Source organism: Chenopodium album, chromosome 7 (genome assembly GCF_948465745.1).
Source record: "Chenopodium album chromosome 7, dcCheAlbu1.1, whole genome shotgun sequence".
NCBI lineage: Eukaryota > Viridiplantae > Streptophyta > Magnoliopsida > Caryophyllales > Amaranthaceae > Chenopodium > Chenopodium album.
Genome location: NC_137840.1, coordinates 78,228,935 through 78,245,945, shown reverse-complemented (window position 1 = coordinate 78,245,945; position 17,011 = coordinate 78,228,935). Strand labels below are relative to the sequence as shown.

Genomic DNA, 17,011 nt, shown 5'->3' with positions numbered 1-17,011 from the left:
ACAAAACATACTAGTTTGAGAAACTTACTTGTGAAATGTGAATGCAGATTGATGATGATTACAAAAATCGTACATGTAAAATGAAACGAATTCCGCCAGAAGATTTCCATATCACCTTAAAGAGCTAGATTATAATTTTTGTTACACTAAACTCGAAAATTTAACTGCGTGTTGATATCGTTACAACAACTCAATGACATTCATTCATTTAAATAAATATATTTATACAATACACATCATGCAGCAGGAATAGCTGGAGTTTGTTACTGAAATTTTTGTAATTTGAATACGTTGAATTATTTGATTCTGTTGATATATTTCGAAATAATGACATTTAATTCCTTGTAAAAGATAGAATTTCTAGTGTATAAAATAAAGACATATAAATGCAAAGAGTAGGCCAAGTATTATCTATTTATTTGAGGTAGCACGTCATATAGTTAATACGAAGTGTAGAAAAAAACAACTTTTTGCGGAAAGGAAATAGAATAAAGACAATTATTGTCAACATTCATTGATTGATTTCATATCAATAATATGATAAATGCATTATCCTATATTCCCATAATCACTGGATTACAAAGAGAGTTAAAGGAAATAATCCTTTTAATTAAATGACATAATCATAAGATCTATTCATTCAGTACAGTAAATTTAAACAGGCCCGAAGACGATATCCTAATTAACATCTTTGTCCCTAAAAAAAAAAATGAAAAAAAGTTAACATCTTTGTAATTTTTAATGTCCTCTATCTAGCTTGTAAATACGTTAATTTTACTTAATGCACTGTAAATGTCATGACACACAATTTTCAACACGACAATTTCCATGAAGTATGAAGAATAGCCCTTATGAGTATATTCAAAATATAGTATAAACATACTTGCTTTTCTAGTTAGTATTTACATAGTGCTTGATACAAATGCTTTGTTCGCGATTTTTAAGTGGAACGATAGAGTAGACTCAGTAAAGGGAAATAACTTAATACGAAGTACAAATTACACTTGTCTTTTTCTCAATCCAAAGAGCACATGTAATGATTGTAATCTACTCTCTCATGCATTTGGATACTTCAAATCTGTAGCAAAATTTTTGCCTAGCCAAGTAATTGAATTCCTTTGGATTAAATAGCTGTTCACGATGAAAGGATAAAGAAGTAAAGAACAATCCTTAATACTATAAATGACACTATCGTAAGATCATCTTACAATGCCACATTTAATTTATGATAGTACGGCATTAATTGAATAGAGGCGATACACAAGCAAGCAGGTTTGTTAGCGACTTACATACAATTATAAAGTTTAAAGATTACACGTCGAGGCTCAAAAACACACAAGACATAACAATTATCCCAAGTTTCCAACCACCTACTTGATGAGACAGCTTCAGAACATAAGAATGAGGAAATTTTCAGAAATCAATGCTAACATACAGAGTTGCACTCAATTCTGTGAGGCAAATCTTTGTTGCTCACGACAAGTAGCATATTACAGACATATACACAAGGTCAACTACTTTACTGCACATTCAAGTAAAAGTAAATTATACAAAAGTCTTAAAGCTCCTTCAATGTGTATCCAGCTACTCGGAATGAGAAGTCCAATAGATCAGCCCACTGTCAAAAAAAGTGTAAATTTGTGAGCAAATTAAAAACTTAATAGGTTGAATGTACCCAGCAAATGGCAGACATCCAAATGGCATACAAACCCTGCTAGGTGCAAGAGCAAGCATGGTAAAAGTATATATTGGAGTGTTGATCCTCCAAAGCTTTATCTCGGTGGGATTACAAAAGTTCAAAATCAGTGTCTCAGGAAAGTTGTAGATTCATAGCAATGGGAATGTGAACATTGATAGGGCAGACAGGCATGCAGTTACTAGAGCAAGGATTCAAGCAGGCAGTATAGTAGCCAGAACACAGGCACATATACCCAAAAGTCAAATGGACTTACGACTACTAGAGCAATTAAATTGGAGTATGCAAATTGAATAAGACCTTGTTTGTTTTCTTATATATTTACTTCCTGAAACCACCTTAAGAAAATACAGGGTTTCCCCAATTATCAAATTACTCATTGTTCCTTTATAAATATATATAACAGAGACATAAATCCATACAAAAACAACAACAATAAATAACAACAAATCTTTAGTCCCAAAACGATTTAAGGTCGGCTAACAAGAATTGTAATAAGGAACCGTACGATATAGAGGCATAAAGCCATATAACAAGAATATCATGTTTCTCCTAGGAGCAACGTTGTCCATTCCAAGTTTCCAAATTCTCTTTTCTAACACAAAATTTATTGACCTAAAGGAAAATTAAAAAGATAAGCACTGCAAAGTTCCAAATTAATGACTTGCTTGAGAGAAGGGAAGCAAGTCCCTATAGCCTATAGGCCGTATAGGGCAAGATAATTTTTTTTAAGTCACGAACCAACCCGAGGAACAAAAAGTTAACAAAGAGTTTCCCATGCCAAGGTGTGAGCCAAAGGCACACAGACATCAAACACCAAGGTACTCGATGCTTAGGGTGATTATAGATTAATTTTCATGAGAATATTTAGTACTCTCCTTCTCATGTTACTCTACAATAAAGGTGATTATTTTCCTTCATAGACATCTTTATAGGTGTGTTATGGTTTCAAACCATAACTCATTCATGGTACTTCATAGACATCTTTATAGGTGTGTTATGGTTTCAAACCACATTATATGACCCCGGAAGTCACCCCACGTATTTAGTTCAGTATATGAAAAAATGTCAATAAATGACCCGAAATCGTGTATTATAGCCTACAATTTTGGACAATTTTACACTTTTTTAGACTCGGAAACAAAAATTGTCGAAATGCTTCCCATGGACCCTAATACCCCCTGGAAGTCCTTTTGGTAGGGTAAAACCATCCAATATATACCTTCAAACTGTCAATTTACCCGTTTACAACTTCCACCGATTTCATAAACTCGAGGCTACCACGGACATTTATAGCAACATATAATGATCATATATGGTTCCAAACGACATTATATGACCCTATGATGTATCACCTAGTATCTCGAGACTTTTCGACACCGGGTCCCAAAACCTCCTAAATTGGCCAAAAAACGTGTATTATAGCCTTCAATTTTGCAAATTTTTAACTTTTTTCGACCCGGAAATAAAAATTGGCGAGAAGCTACCTATAGAACCTAATACCCACTGGGTGTACAATTGGATGGGTGGAACCATCTAATTTACCTTTAAGCATCCAATTTACCAGTTTCCGTACACGCCCATTGTATTGACTATAGGCTTTCACGGGGCATTTATGTATCCGACTTATAGTTGCACATGGGTCACAACAACATCATATGAACTCAGGAAGCATCCAGTATAAGTGTCCAAGGAAAATCATAGTATACAGAACTGTAGATAGTATTTCAAGAATATATTCTAGATTGCTAGGCAAAGGAGAGTAGAATGGAATTACCGAATGATGGGAGCAACCTTATCCAAAGAAATGAGAAGAGGGTTGTGGAGATTACAACAATCCCTCAGACTTGAGGCTTAATACATATGAAAATATGAAATGTAATAAGGCAAAAGAAGATGAACAGGAGCACATAGGGTTATGGAGCAGACTAAGAAATTTTGTGCAAGTGATGCAACAAGCACAAGGGCAGGTGTTATGATGTCCTGAGGGTTATGTTACATGGACTCGGTTACCCATGTTCGACATGGGTACGTGTCCAATTGTCCGACTCGACAATTAATGAAAAAATTCCAATATTTTGATCATAAAGTGAAGGTTCCAAGCATCAAATCCATGTTTGAGTGTCCAGGGTCCAACATGGGTGCTTTAGTGACATCATTATGTTCTAAAATTTAAAAATATAAACATAACTCATTCTTGCTACTTCATAGACATCTTTATAGGTGTGTTATAGTTTTAAACCACCTAATATGACCCCGTGAGTCACCCTACGTATTTAGTTGAGTTTTGAAAAAATGTCAAAAAATGACCCGAAATCGTGTATTATAGCCTTCAATTTTGGACAATTTTTCACTTTTTTAGACCCGGAAAAAAAATTGTCGGGATGCTTCCCATGGACCCTAATACACCCCGGAAGTCTTTTTGGTTAGGTAAAACTATCAAATATACCTTCAAACTGTCAATTTACCCGTTTAAAACTTCCACCGATTTCATAAACTCGAGGCTACCACGGACATTTTTGGCAACATATAATGATCATATATGGTTCCGAACGACATTATATGACCCTATGATGTATCGCATGGTATACCGAGACTTTTCGACACGGGGTCCCGAAACCTCCTAAATTGGCCAAAAAGCGTGTATTATAGCCTTCAATTTTGCAAATTTTTGACTTTTTTGGACCCGGAAATAAAAATTGGCGAGAAGCTACCTATAGACCGTAATACCCACAGAGTGTCTTATGGGGTGGGTAGAACCTTCTAATTTACCTTTAAGCATCCAATTGGCAGTTTCCGTACACTCCCATTGTATTGACTATAGGCTTCCACGAGGCATTTATGTATCCGACTTATAGTTGCACATGGGTCATAACAACATCATATGACCTCGGGAAGCATCCCGTATAAGGGTCCAAACAAAATCATAGTATACAAAAGTGTAGATAGTACTTTAAGAGTGTATTCAAGATTGCTAGGCAAAGGAGAGTAGAATGGAATTACCGAATGATGGGAGGAACCTTATCCAAAGAAATGAGAAGAGGGTTATGGAGTTTACAACAACCCCTGAGACTTGAGGCTTCATACATATGAACATATGAAATGTAATAAGGCAAAAGAAGATGAAAACAGGAGCACATAGGGTTATGGAGCAGACTAAGAAATTTTGTGCAAGTGATGCAACAAGCACAAGGCAGGTGTTATGGAATATGGGTAAATGCCTTGAGGGTTATGTTACATGGACTCGGTTGCCCATGTCCGACATGGGTACGTGTCTAATTGTCCGACTCGGCAATTAACGAAAAAGTTCCATGATTTTGAACTTAAAGTGAAGGTTCCAAGCATCAAATCCATGTTAGAATGTCGAGGATCCGACATTGGTACTTTTGTGACATCATTATATTCCAAAATTTCAAAATAGAAACATAACTCATTCTTGCTACTTCAAAGACATCCTTATAGGTGTGTTATGGTTTTAAACCACCTTATATGACCCCGAAAGTCACCCCACGAATTTAGTTCAGTTTTGAAAAAATGTCAAAAATTGACCCGAAATCGTGTAATATAGCCTTCAATTTTGGACAATTTTTCACTGTTTTAGACCCGAAAACAAAAATTGTCAAGATGCTTCCCATGGACCCTAATACACCCCGGAAGTCCTTTTGATTGGGTAAAACTATCCAATATACCTTCAAATTGTCAATTTACCAGTTTACAACTTTCACATATTGCTACCACAGACATTTATGGCAACATATAATGATCATATATGGTTCCAAACGACATTATATGACCCTATGATGTATCGCCTGGTATCACGAGACTTTTCGACACGGGGTCCCGAAACCTCCTAAATTGGCTAAAAAGTGTGTATTATAGCCTTCAATTTTGCAAATATTTAACTTTATTGGACCCGGAAATAAAAATTGGCGAGAAGCTACCTATAGACCCTAATACCTAGGGGTGAAAGTGAATCGGTGTCAAACCGAACCGAACTGAAAAACCGAACCGAACAAGGAATGTGGTTCGGTTTTTTGGGAGGGTGGTTCGGTTTCGGTGTCAAAAATAAAAAAAAATTCGGTTTTCGGTTCGGTTTCGGTTCGGGAAATTGTAAAACCGAACCAAACCGAATTATAAGCCCAATCCTACAAAACCCCTGGCCCAAAACTAAATACCCTAGGTATATAATGAAAAATAAGAAAACCCTAATCACTCTCAGCCTCCCTCTCTCTCTTTCCACCCTTTCTCTCTCCTTTCCTCTTCTCCTCTTTCCCGGATTTCGCCCAATTGCCCATTCTCTCTCCTCTTCTTCGCTTTCATTGTCTCATTCTCCTCTTTTCTTTTCGTTTTTCTTGTCTCTCCTCGCCACCATTAACGAAAACATCGAGCTTTTGATTAATAAATTCCGAATTCGCTTCACCATTAACGAACACCATCAACTATATTAAAGGTTTTGATTTCGAACACCATCAACTAAAGGTTTTTCATGTCAAATTCGACTATGAAAACTCTAGATCTAGAGTTTTCATGGTCGAATTTGACCATTAAAAACCCAAATTCGACGTTTTTTCGGTGGAATGTGAGGTTTGTCCTCTTTTTCTTTCTTTTAATTTGGTTTGTGTTTTTTTTTTCTACTAATTTTTGTCCAATTTTTTCTGATATTTCGATGATTTTTGTTCCAATTTTTAGTTCAATGAAATTAGGGTTTTATCTTAAATTTTTCGAAATTATAGCAATTCGATATTATAGTAATTATGTCTAGGAATGTTTGCGGATCTGGGTTAAAACTTGTTTTATTATGTTTGTATAAATGGGTTTGGTTTCGTTTTGTTTGGTGTGTTTTGGTTTGGATTTTTTTGCAAAATTTGATGTTTATGATGTTTGATATGAAAATTCGGTGCGGTTCGGTTTTTTTTAAGAAAACCGAAATTTAGGTGGTTTGGTTTGGTTCGGTTTCAAAGCTAAAGTGGTGCGGTGTGGTTTGCAAAATCAAGAAACCGAATTATGGTGGTTCGGTTTCGGTTTGGGCAAAAAACCAAACCGAAAACCGAACTTTCACCCCTACTAATACCCACTGGGTGTCCAATTGGGTCGGTGGAACAATCTAATTTACCTTTAAGCATCCAATTTACCAGTTTCCGTAAACGCCCATTGTATTGACTATAGGGTTCCACGGGGCATTTATGTATCCAACTGGAAGCATCCCGTATAAGGGTCCAAACAAAATCATAGTATTCACACCTGTAGATAGTACTTACAAGAATGTATTCTAGATTGCTAGGCATAGAAGAGTAGAATGGAATTACTAAATGCTGGGAGCAATCTTATCCAAAGAAATGAGAAGAGGGTTGTGGAGTTTACAACATACCGTGAGATTTGAGGCTTGTCTCCGTGTTGTCGATAGGCATTTCAGGTTCCGGATACGCTCACTTTTCTTATAGACCTCGGGATCGGAGGACATATGAAAATATGAAATGTAATAAGGCAAAAGAACATGAACATGATATAATAGGGTTACGGAGCAGACTAAGAGATTTTGTGCAAGTGATGCATGATGCAACAAGCACAAGGGCAGGTGTTATGGAATATGGGTAAATGTCTTGAGGGTTATGTTACACGGACTCGGTCACCCATGTCCGACATGGGTACGTGTCCAATTGTCCGACTCGACAATTAATGAAAAAATTCCATGATTTTGAACTTAAAGTGAAGGTTCCAAGCATCAAATCCATGATCGAGTATCCAGGGTCCGACATGAGTGCTTTAGTTACATCATTATATTCTAAAATTTCAAAATAGAAACATAACTCATTCTTGCTACTTCATAGACATCTTTATAGGTGTGTTATGGTTTCAAACCACCTTATATGACCCCGGGAGTCACCCAACGTATTTAGTTCAGTTTTGAAAAAACGTCAAAAAATGACCCGAAATCGTGTATTATAGCCTTCAATTTTGGACAATATTCCAGTGTTTTGGACCCGGAAACAAAAATTGTCGAGATGCTTTCCATGGACACTAATACACCCCGGATGTCCTCTTTGTTGGGTAAAACCATCCAATATACCTTCAAACTGTCAATTTATCCGTTTACAACTTCCACCGATTTCATAAACTTGAGGCTACCACGGAAAAATATGGCAATATATAATGAAAATAATGGCTCCAAACGACATTATATGACCCTATGATGTATCGCCTGGTATCCCCAGACTTTATGACATGGGGTCCGGAAACCTCCTAACTTGGCCAAAAAGCGTGTATTAGCCTACAATTTTGCAAATTTTTAACTTTTTTCGACCCGGAAATAAAAATTGGCGAGAAGCTACCTATAGACCCAAATACCCACAGGGTGTATAATTGGGTGGGTGGAACCTTCTAATATACTTTTAAGCATCCAATTTACCAGTTTTCGTACACACCCATTGTATTGACTATAGGCTTCCAAGGGGAATTTATGTATCCGACTTATAGTTGCACATGGGTCACAACAACATCATATGACCTCGGGAAGCATCCCGTATAAGGGTCCAAACAAAATCATAGTATACACAACTGTAGATAGTACTTCAAGAATGTATTCTAGATTGCTAGGCAAAGAAGAGTAGAATGGAATTACCAAATAGTGGGAGCAACCTTATCCAAAGAAATGAGAAGAGGGTTGTGAAGTTTACAACAACCCTTAAGACTTGCGAGAAGCAAGAAGAATCCATTGTTGGAGTTGGAGGAATACGCACTGGTCTCAAAAACGAAATTCTCGTATTTTCAAAGGCTTCATACATATGAAAATATGAAATGTAATAAGGCAAAAGAAGATGAAAACAGGAGCACATAGGGTTATGAAGCAGACTAAGAAATTTTGTGCAAGTGATGCAACAAGCACAAGGGCAGGTGTTATGGAATATGAGTAAATGTCTTGAGGGTTATGTTACATAAACTTGGTTACCTATGTCTGACATGGGTACGTGTCCAATTGTCCGACTCGACAATTAATGAAAAAATTCCAATATTTTGATCATAAAGTGAAGGTTCCAAGCATCAAATCCATGTTTGAGTGTCCAGGGTCCAACATGGGTGCTTTAGTGACATCATTATGTTCTAAAATTTAAAAATATAAACATAACTCATTCTTGCTACTTCATAGACATCTTTATAGGTGTATTATGGTTTCAAACCACCTAATATGACCCCGTGAGTCACCCTACGTATTTAGTTGAGTTTAGAAAAAATGTCAAAAAATGACCCGAAATCGTGTATTATAGCCTTCAATTTTGGACAATTTTTCACTTTTTTAGACCCGGAAACAAAAATTGTCGGGATGCTTCCCATGGACCCTAATACACCCTGGAAGTCCTTTTGGTAGGGTAAAACCATCCAATATACCTTCAAACTGTCAATGTACCCGTTTACAACTTCCACTGATTTCATAAACTCGAGGCTACCACGGACATTTATGGCTACATATAATGATCATAATGGTTCCAAACGACATTATATGACCCTATGATGTATCGCTTGGTATCAGTCTCCAAACCTCCTAAATTGGCCAAAAAACGTGTATAATAGACTTCAATTTTTCAAATTTTTGACTTTTTTGGACCCGGAAATAAAAAATTGGCGAGAAGCTACCTATAGACCCTAATACCCACAGGGTGTCCAATTGGGTGGGTGGAACCTTCTAATTTACCTTTAAGCATCCAATTTACCAGTTTTCGTACACTCCCATTGTATTGACTATAGGCTTCCAAGGAGAATTTATGTATCCAACTTATAGTTGCACATGGGTAACAACAACATCATATGACCTCAGGAAGCATCCCGTATAAGGGTCAAAACAAAATCATAGTATACACAACTGTAGATAGTACTTCAAGAATGTATTCTAGATTGTTGGGTAACAAGAACATCATATGACCTCAGGAAGCATCCCGTATAAGGGTCAAAACAAAATCATAGTATACACAACTGTAGATAGTACTTCAAGAATGTATTCTAGATTGCTAGACAAAGAAGAGTAGAATGGAATTACCGAATGATGGGAGCAACCTTATCCAAAGAAATGAGAAGAGGGTTGTGGAGTTTAGAACAACCCCTAAGACTTTGAGGCTTCATACATATGAAAATATGAAATGTAATAAGGCAAAAGAAGATGAAAACAGGAGCACATAGGGTTATGGAGCAGACTAAGAAATTTTGTGCAAGTGATGCAACAAGCACAAGGGCACGTGTTATGGAATATGGGTAAATGTCTTGAGGGTTATGTTACATGAACTCGGTTACATATGTCCGACATGGGTACGTGTCTAATTGTCTAACTAGACAATTAATGAAAAAATTCCAATATTTTTATCATAAAGTGAAGGTTCCATGCATTAAATCCATGTTTTTTAGTGTCCAGGGTACAACATGGGTGCTTTAGTGACATCATTATGTTCTAAAATTTAAAAATATAAACATAACTCATTCTTGCTACTCATGGACATCTTTATAGGTGTGTTATGGTTTCAAACCACCTTATATGACCCCGTGAGTCACCCTACATATTTAGTTCAGTTTTGAAAAAAAGTCAAAAAATTACCCGAAATTGTGTATTATAGCCTTCAATTTTGGACAATTTTTCATTGTTCTAAACCCGGAAACAAAAATTGTCGGGATGCTTCCCATGGACCCTAATACAACCCGGAAGTCATCTTGGTTGGGTAAAACCATTAAATATACCTTGAAACTGTCAATGTACCCGTTTACAACTTCCGCTGATTTAAAAAACTCGAGGCTACCACGGACATTTATGGCTACATATAATGATCATAATGGTTCCAAACGACATTATATGACCCTATGATGTATCGCCTGGTATCCCGAGACTTTTCGACACAGAGTCCCCAAACCTCCTAAATTGGCCAAAAAGCGTGTATAATAGCCTTCTATTTTGTAAATTTTTGACTTTTTTGGACCCGAAAATAAAAAATGGCGAGAAGCTACCTATAGACCCTAATACCCAATGGGTGTCCAATTGGGTGGGTGGAACCATCTAATTTACCTTTAAGCATCCAATTTACCCGTACACGCCTATTGTATTGACTATAGGCTTCCACGGGGCATTTATATATCCGACTTATAGTTCCACATGGGTCACAACAACATCATATGACCTCGGGAAGCATCCCGTATAAGGGTCCAAACAAAATCATAATATACACAACTGTAGATTGTACTTCAAGAATGTATTCTAGATTGCTAGGCAAAGGAGAGTAGAATGGAATTACCGAATGATGGGAGCAACCTTATCCAAAAGAATGAGAAGAGGGTTGTGGAGTTTACAACAACCCCTAACAAGCACAAGGGAAGGTGTTATGGAATATGGGTAAATGTGTCGAGCGTTATGTTACATGGACTCGGTTACGGGTTACCCATGTCCGACATGGGTACGTGTCCAATTTTCCAACTCGGTAATTAATGAAAAAGTTCCATGATTTTGAACTTAAAGTGAAGGTTCCAAGCATCAAATCCATGTTCGAGTGTCAAGGGTTCGACATGGGTACTTTAGTGACATCATTATATTTTAAAATTTCAAAATAGAAACATAACTCATTCTTGTTACTTCATAGACATCTTTATAGGTGTGTTATGGTTTCAAACCACCTTATATGACCCCGGGAGTCACCCCACGTATTTAGTTCAATTTTGAAAAAATGTCAAAAAATGACCCGAAATCGTGTATTATAGCCTTTAATTTTGGACAATTTTTCATTGTTTTAGACCCGGAAACAAAAATTGTCGAGATGCTTCCCATGCAACCCTAATACACCCCGGAAGTCCTTTTGGTTGGGTAAAACCATCAAATATACCTTCAAACTGTCAATTTACCCGTTTACAACTTCTACCGATTTCATAAACTCGAGGCTACCACGGATATTTATGGCAACATATAATGATCATATATGGTTCCAAACGACATTATATGACTCTACGATGTATCGCTTGGTATCTCGAGACTTTTCAACACCGGGTCCTAAAACCTCTTAAATTGGCCAAAAAAACGTGTATTATAGCCTTCAATTTTTCCATTTTTTGACTTTTTTGGACCCTGAAATAAAAATTGCCGAGAAGCTACCTATAGACCCTAATACACTCCGGGAGTCCAATTGGGTGGGTGGAACCATCCAATTTGCCTTTAAGCATCCAATTTACCGGTTTCCGTACACGCCTCTGGTATTGACTATAGGCTTCCACATGGCTTTTATGAAGCTGACTTATAGTTGTATATTGTTCCAAACAACATCATTTGACCTCGGAATGCATCCCGTATGAGAAGAGGGTTATGGAGTTTACATCTGAGACTTAGAGGCTTCATACATATGAAAATGTGAAATGAAATAAGGCAAAATAAGATGAACTGGAGCACATAGGGTTATGGAGCAGACTAAGAAATTTGGTGCAAAAAAATAAGAGAGTTTCCTATAAGTTTTTATGGAAGATTTTGTGCCTAGAAAAGGTCACCTACAATGAATTATAGCTTATTTATAGAGTAATCAATCTTGGGTTTTGTTGGTCTATGCAGGAGCTTCCTATTGAAGACAATTGATTAGTATTCACTAGTCCCTCAAGATGAATCTACAATAATGACTGCTATCCTTCAAAACAGAATTTGATTACGCAATTTTATGATAAGCATCATTTTTAATCTAACAATATGAAATGCGACTTAACCTAGGATGTTAAGAGCTGACACAATTGATTAACAAAACAGAATATGAACAGTCTACTCTAATTAAATAAAAAGAAAAAAAAAGAAAAAAAGGAAAAACATATTAAGAAAAAGGTCCTATTTATGATAGTGCCTTGGTAAGAGGATATCAACTTGAGTATGAGTCTAGCAAGTTATGTTGAGCTGCCAAATCATTTTGGGATTTAACATAACACACCCTCCCCCACCCCCCTCTTTACAAACACTCGCACAGAGACACACACACACACACACACTACATGAATTGAGGGCAAATACTTTTGTCAACCATTCGATGAACTAATATACAACCCTCCACATCACATTGAGATTTTCTCTAACTCGAGAACTTTACCAAAAAAAAATGTCTGATGCACATATTGCAGCATGTCTATCAGGGTAATGCTCACTAAGTGTGACCATCTGAAGTTTCTTGAGTATCAAGGAGACTTCTATGCAATTTTGTTGGGAATCACCACAGTCTGCTAAATGAGGTTACAGGGTGGGCTTGAAAACAATTGGAGTACTAGACATATGTCAAATAATGATCACATACTTCACATTATAAGCACATGCTCTCCCTTCAATCCCCTCCCACCTCCACTGGAATAATTTTTCTATTCCCCTCCCACCTCCATTAGTATATTATATTATATGCACACGCTCTCACTTCAACCCCCCTCTCACCTCCAATGATTATATTTTTCTCTATTGAAAATTCTATTAGAAATCTAATGCATGACTGACTATACCTAAGGCAATCAGTTCCCTTAGTCAATGGCTCTTCAGAGCATGTTTCTTCTGATTTCAATTGAGGTTACCCCCAATTGAAAAGATCACATGAGAGAAATAATTCTCTTAACATGACCTTCAAACAAGTGATATGACTCATATGACAAAACAATGTTTGCAAAGAATTTGGGAACCTTTCATACAGCATTAACTGAGCAGAGGGTTCTTGATCATGAAAGGTAATTGACAAGAGTTATCAATCTTGATTTTTAAATAATCTATGACCTTATGCTACTATCTAAATGCTATGATGCTCATACCCAGATATGGGTATTGGTATCAGGTAAAACCAAGAGTCAGCATACTCTTAATGAAGTTGAAAGGCCCCCTCTTAAAAATAAAATAAAATAAAATAAAAAGGTCTCTCAGGGCATCCATTATAAGTATCTAAACTTTATGGATCTTAAACAGTTCCTCATGAAACTAAACTTCTAAAGCTCAAAACATTTTGTTATTCCATGACAAAGCACCTCATTCTTGACTCAACTCAAATCATTCAGCTCTTATCTTGTTAATACACTTGGCTAGAGAGATCAATTCCTTCATACCAATTATTCAAATTCCACAACCTAATAGCTGTTATAAGGTCTTGATAAAACAAAGAAAGCAACTAAGTTCCACATGACGTATTTGGTTTGGAAGGAAGAGACCGAAGAGTGTACAACAATATGAGAAAGGTTATAATCACTTTAAATAATGGGACATCCATACTGAGTAAAATGCACTTAATTTAACATTAAAAAATAATACTGACCTGATTAGCACAAATACACACTGCAGGACACCAGCAACCCCTGTCCATGTTGATGGTCCGGAAGGCACCAAGGCATCTTGTATAAGTAACCCAACTGATGCCGCAAGAGATACAAAAGATACAACATAAGCTAGGAAAAGCCAAAGCTTCAATCTGTAATAACATTCAGTAGAAGATATCAGCATATTATAATCATTGTTGTTTAGCAGCAAAGTTAAAATTCAATTTCACATGCAAGCAGTAGTTCTACAGACTACAGTATCCTGTCAAACAATAGCTGACAAGAAAACTTATCATAAGCAAACTAGAGAGTGGTTATAAGTCTTCAACCAGATGGAAGGAAAGGCTCACTAAAAGAGTGTTTTGAACCCCTCAATTCATTTCTCTTCTATAACTCACATTTCCTATTTCCTTAGTTTTTTGAATACTTGCAACACTTCCCTAAAATGCAACGCACAATAATTAGAAGGTTTTTTGGGTGAAAAGTTGTCATATTACCTTTATTTAAAACTCATGATCCAATTAATACGTAGAAGTTAGTAATACTCCAAACAATCTCTCAACCCCATTTTAAGTGTATTAAATAATGTGAGCCATACTTTTCTTAAATGTTGTGAAAAAGTGTGCAGTGCAAGTATTAAAAAACAGAGGATGTATTTCCTTTTTATTCCGACCCCTATCATATGTGTTGCTTTATAAAAGACTACTCATATAACTCCCCTACACTGCAAGATTGCATGCTACCCTCTCAGTATCTATATCTACATCACTACCATGATTGACTATACCTGTATACCAGCCTAGACCAGACCATAAAAACAAAGTATTCATTTGCAAGCAAAGTAAACTTAATCAAACCTCCCTGATCACTATCAAATGGAACATCACCACAATCACTGTCTACACAATGTCTATCCATGATCAAACAAGGAGAGTTTCCAGGATGGTGATAAGATAAAGCAGTAACACTGAAACCAAAAAAGATGTCACCTTTCCAAGCACAGCTAATAGCCTAATATGCAGATAACATCATATGACCACAACAAATCATTCTAATGTATGATCAAAGTACAAACTGGATCCAAGCATTTATACATAAAGGCAAATAATATACTCGAAGGAACAATTAAATCATCAAATCAAAAACTTTAGCTTAAAATTTTTACTGCATTACAATAAGAATAACAATCAATCAAAATCCTAAAATTAATCGAATTGCAAACAAAAAACAAAAGTCAGAAGCAGTATTTCAAAAAAGCAGACCTCCACTCGCCTTCATCGTAAGGGGAGTAATCAATATCCTCTTTCCTGACACAATTGAACATCAAAGCAGCCAAAGATGCAAAAATCCCTAATTTAGAAAAGGCAGAAACCATAAAATCAGTAATTGTTGAAAGAGAGAGAAAAAGGCGAGGAGAGAGAAAATTAAGAGAGAGAATGGATGGAAAACCAGGAAGATAGTGGACGAAAGAGACGGCGATGGAACTGCAAACGACGGCGTCGACCCAAAACCACCAACCCGCCCCGAATACGGCGCCGGCGATACCCGGCCCGAATATCGCCAGTAGCTCCGGTATATCCATTCTTTTTTCTTTTTTCTTTTCGTTCTCTTTTTTTTTTTTTCTAGTGATTGGTTTTGTTTTTGTAATTTTGTTGCACTGGAAGAGTGTGGAAGTTGAGAATGATAATAATTCTAGCCCGCCCCAAATACAATGTCAACTTTTTTTTCTTTAGGGGGGTATGGAAATACAATTCAAGGGTTATGCCATGGGTTATTGTTGATTCCAATTTTATAGTTTTGGGAAAAAGAATTACGGAATAATTACTTTATCTTCTAGAGAGTATGGATATTAATAATTAAAGGATAAAGTGGTCATAAATAAGTGTTAAAAGATTTTGCGAGATAGAAATTTTCATAAAAGTGATTACTCCAAACTTAGTTACACATGACACTAGCTTAGGACGATGAAGTAGCAAAATAAAATAAAAAAAATAAAAAAAAAATTAGTGGTTATTTGGTTCATATAGGAATTAGAAAGTAGAAGTTCCCAAAATCAAATTTCATCCCACTAAAATTTCTACTTGTTAGTGGGGATTTGCACCTAATTCCTACATTTTTTAGAATTTATAATTCCCAAAAAATTTCACTTCCCCGGTTACATTAAAACTATGTCAACCAAATAACACACCTAACAAGTCTCACTTCCTATCTTATTTTATGTCAATCAAACAAAGCCCCTAAAGTAAATGCTCAAAGGCATTTAGACATAATATCCTCCAACACATAAATAAAGTAAGACAATTTATCAACACTTGACATTTCAATAGTCATATAACATGGGTTTTATCTTTGGCTAAGTCATTGAAATTTTATAGAAAAATTATGTTTTTAGGTGATATTCGAATGTTGTAGTATAATCACCTTGCAAGATCACAATTTGTTTCCTAGTCTTGTGGGCTAAACGTTTAAATAAAATTACCATATTATTAACATTTATACACTTATTTATATGTTGAAAAATTATGTATATAGTCAAGGGAAATTATCAATATATGTATTATTATTAATTAAAGTAACAAATAATTTAGGTATTACTTAGGGTCTAAATGATACGATTATTTTCAGTTCAGTTCAGTTCAATTCAGCTCTAATAAGTTCAGTTCGGTTCAACTCCAATAAGTTCAGTTCGGTTCAACTCTAATAAGTTCAGTTCAGTTCATTTCAGCTCCTAATTTCCTTCTCTTATAAAATATTCAGTTCATTTCAGCTCTAATAAGTTATGTTCAGTTCAGTCAATCAGAACAAACCCTTATACTACGTATTAACTTTACCTTCTTAATGTAAATATTGCATTACATAGGCACAACTTTTTAGAATAAAATAAATAAATAAAATATCAAACCTTAATCATATTTTCCCATTCAAATCCAACTTTTAATACCTAATTATCTTGAAAAATAACGGCCCTAATTTGTTTTGCATCCAAAAAGAAGTTTCTTAGCAAGGTCATTACTCATTAGTATTTACATGTATTATTTTTTT

At 35.8% G+C, this 17,011-nt stretch overlaps 1 protein-coding gene across 1 annotated transcript; it reads right to left on the bottom strand.

Moving 5' to 3' along the window:
* Positions 1-1,318: 1,318 nt before the first annotated feature.
* Positions 1,319-15,658, bottom strand: LOC145638719 (uncharacterized). Its single transcript, XM_081689716.1, has 4 exons — positions 15,419-15,658; positions 15,232-15,319; positions 13,969-14,121; positions 1,319-1,618 (listed from the first exon to the last, which is right to left on the bottom strand). The coding sequence occupies exons 1-4, from the start codon at positions 15,549-15,551 to the stop codon at positions 1,585-1,587; spliced, it is 408 nt and encodes a 135-aa protein (XP_081545842.1). The 5' UTR covers positions 15,552-15,658; the 3' UTR covers positions 1,319-1,584.
* Between the last annotated feature and the right edge of the window lie 1,353 nt (positions 15,659-17,011).

What these genes read in the sequence shown, in the direction of transcription:
- LOC145638719 (XM_081689716.1), bottom strand. Translation starts at nt 15,551, where the DNA reads ATGGATATACCGGAGCTACTGGCGATATTCGGGCCGGGTATCGCCGGC. An exon ending in TTTCGTCCACTATCTTCCTG is followed by an intron (nt 15,320 to 15,418) that starts GTTTTCCATCCA and finishes TTTCTAAATTAG; the next exon opens with GGATTTTTGCATCTTTGGCT. An exon ending in TACGATGAAGGCGAGTGGAG is followed by an intron (nt 14,122 to 15,231) that starts GTCTGCTTTTTT and finishes ATGTTATTACAG; the next exon opens with ATTGAAGCTTTGGCTTTTCC.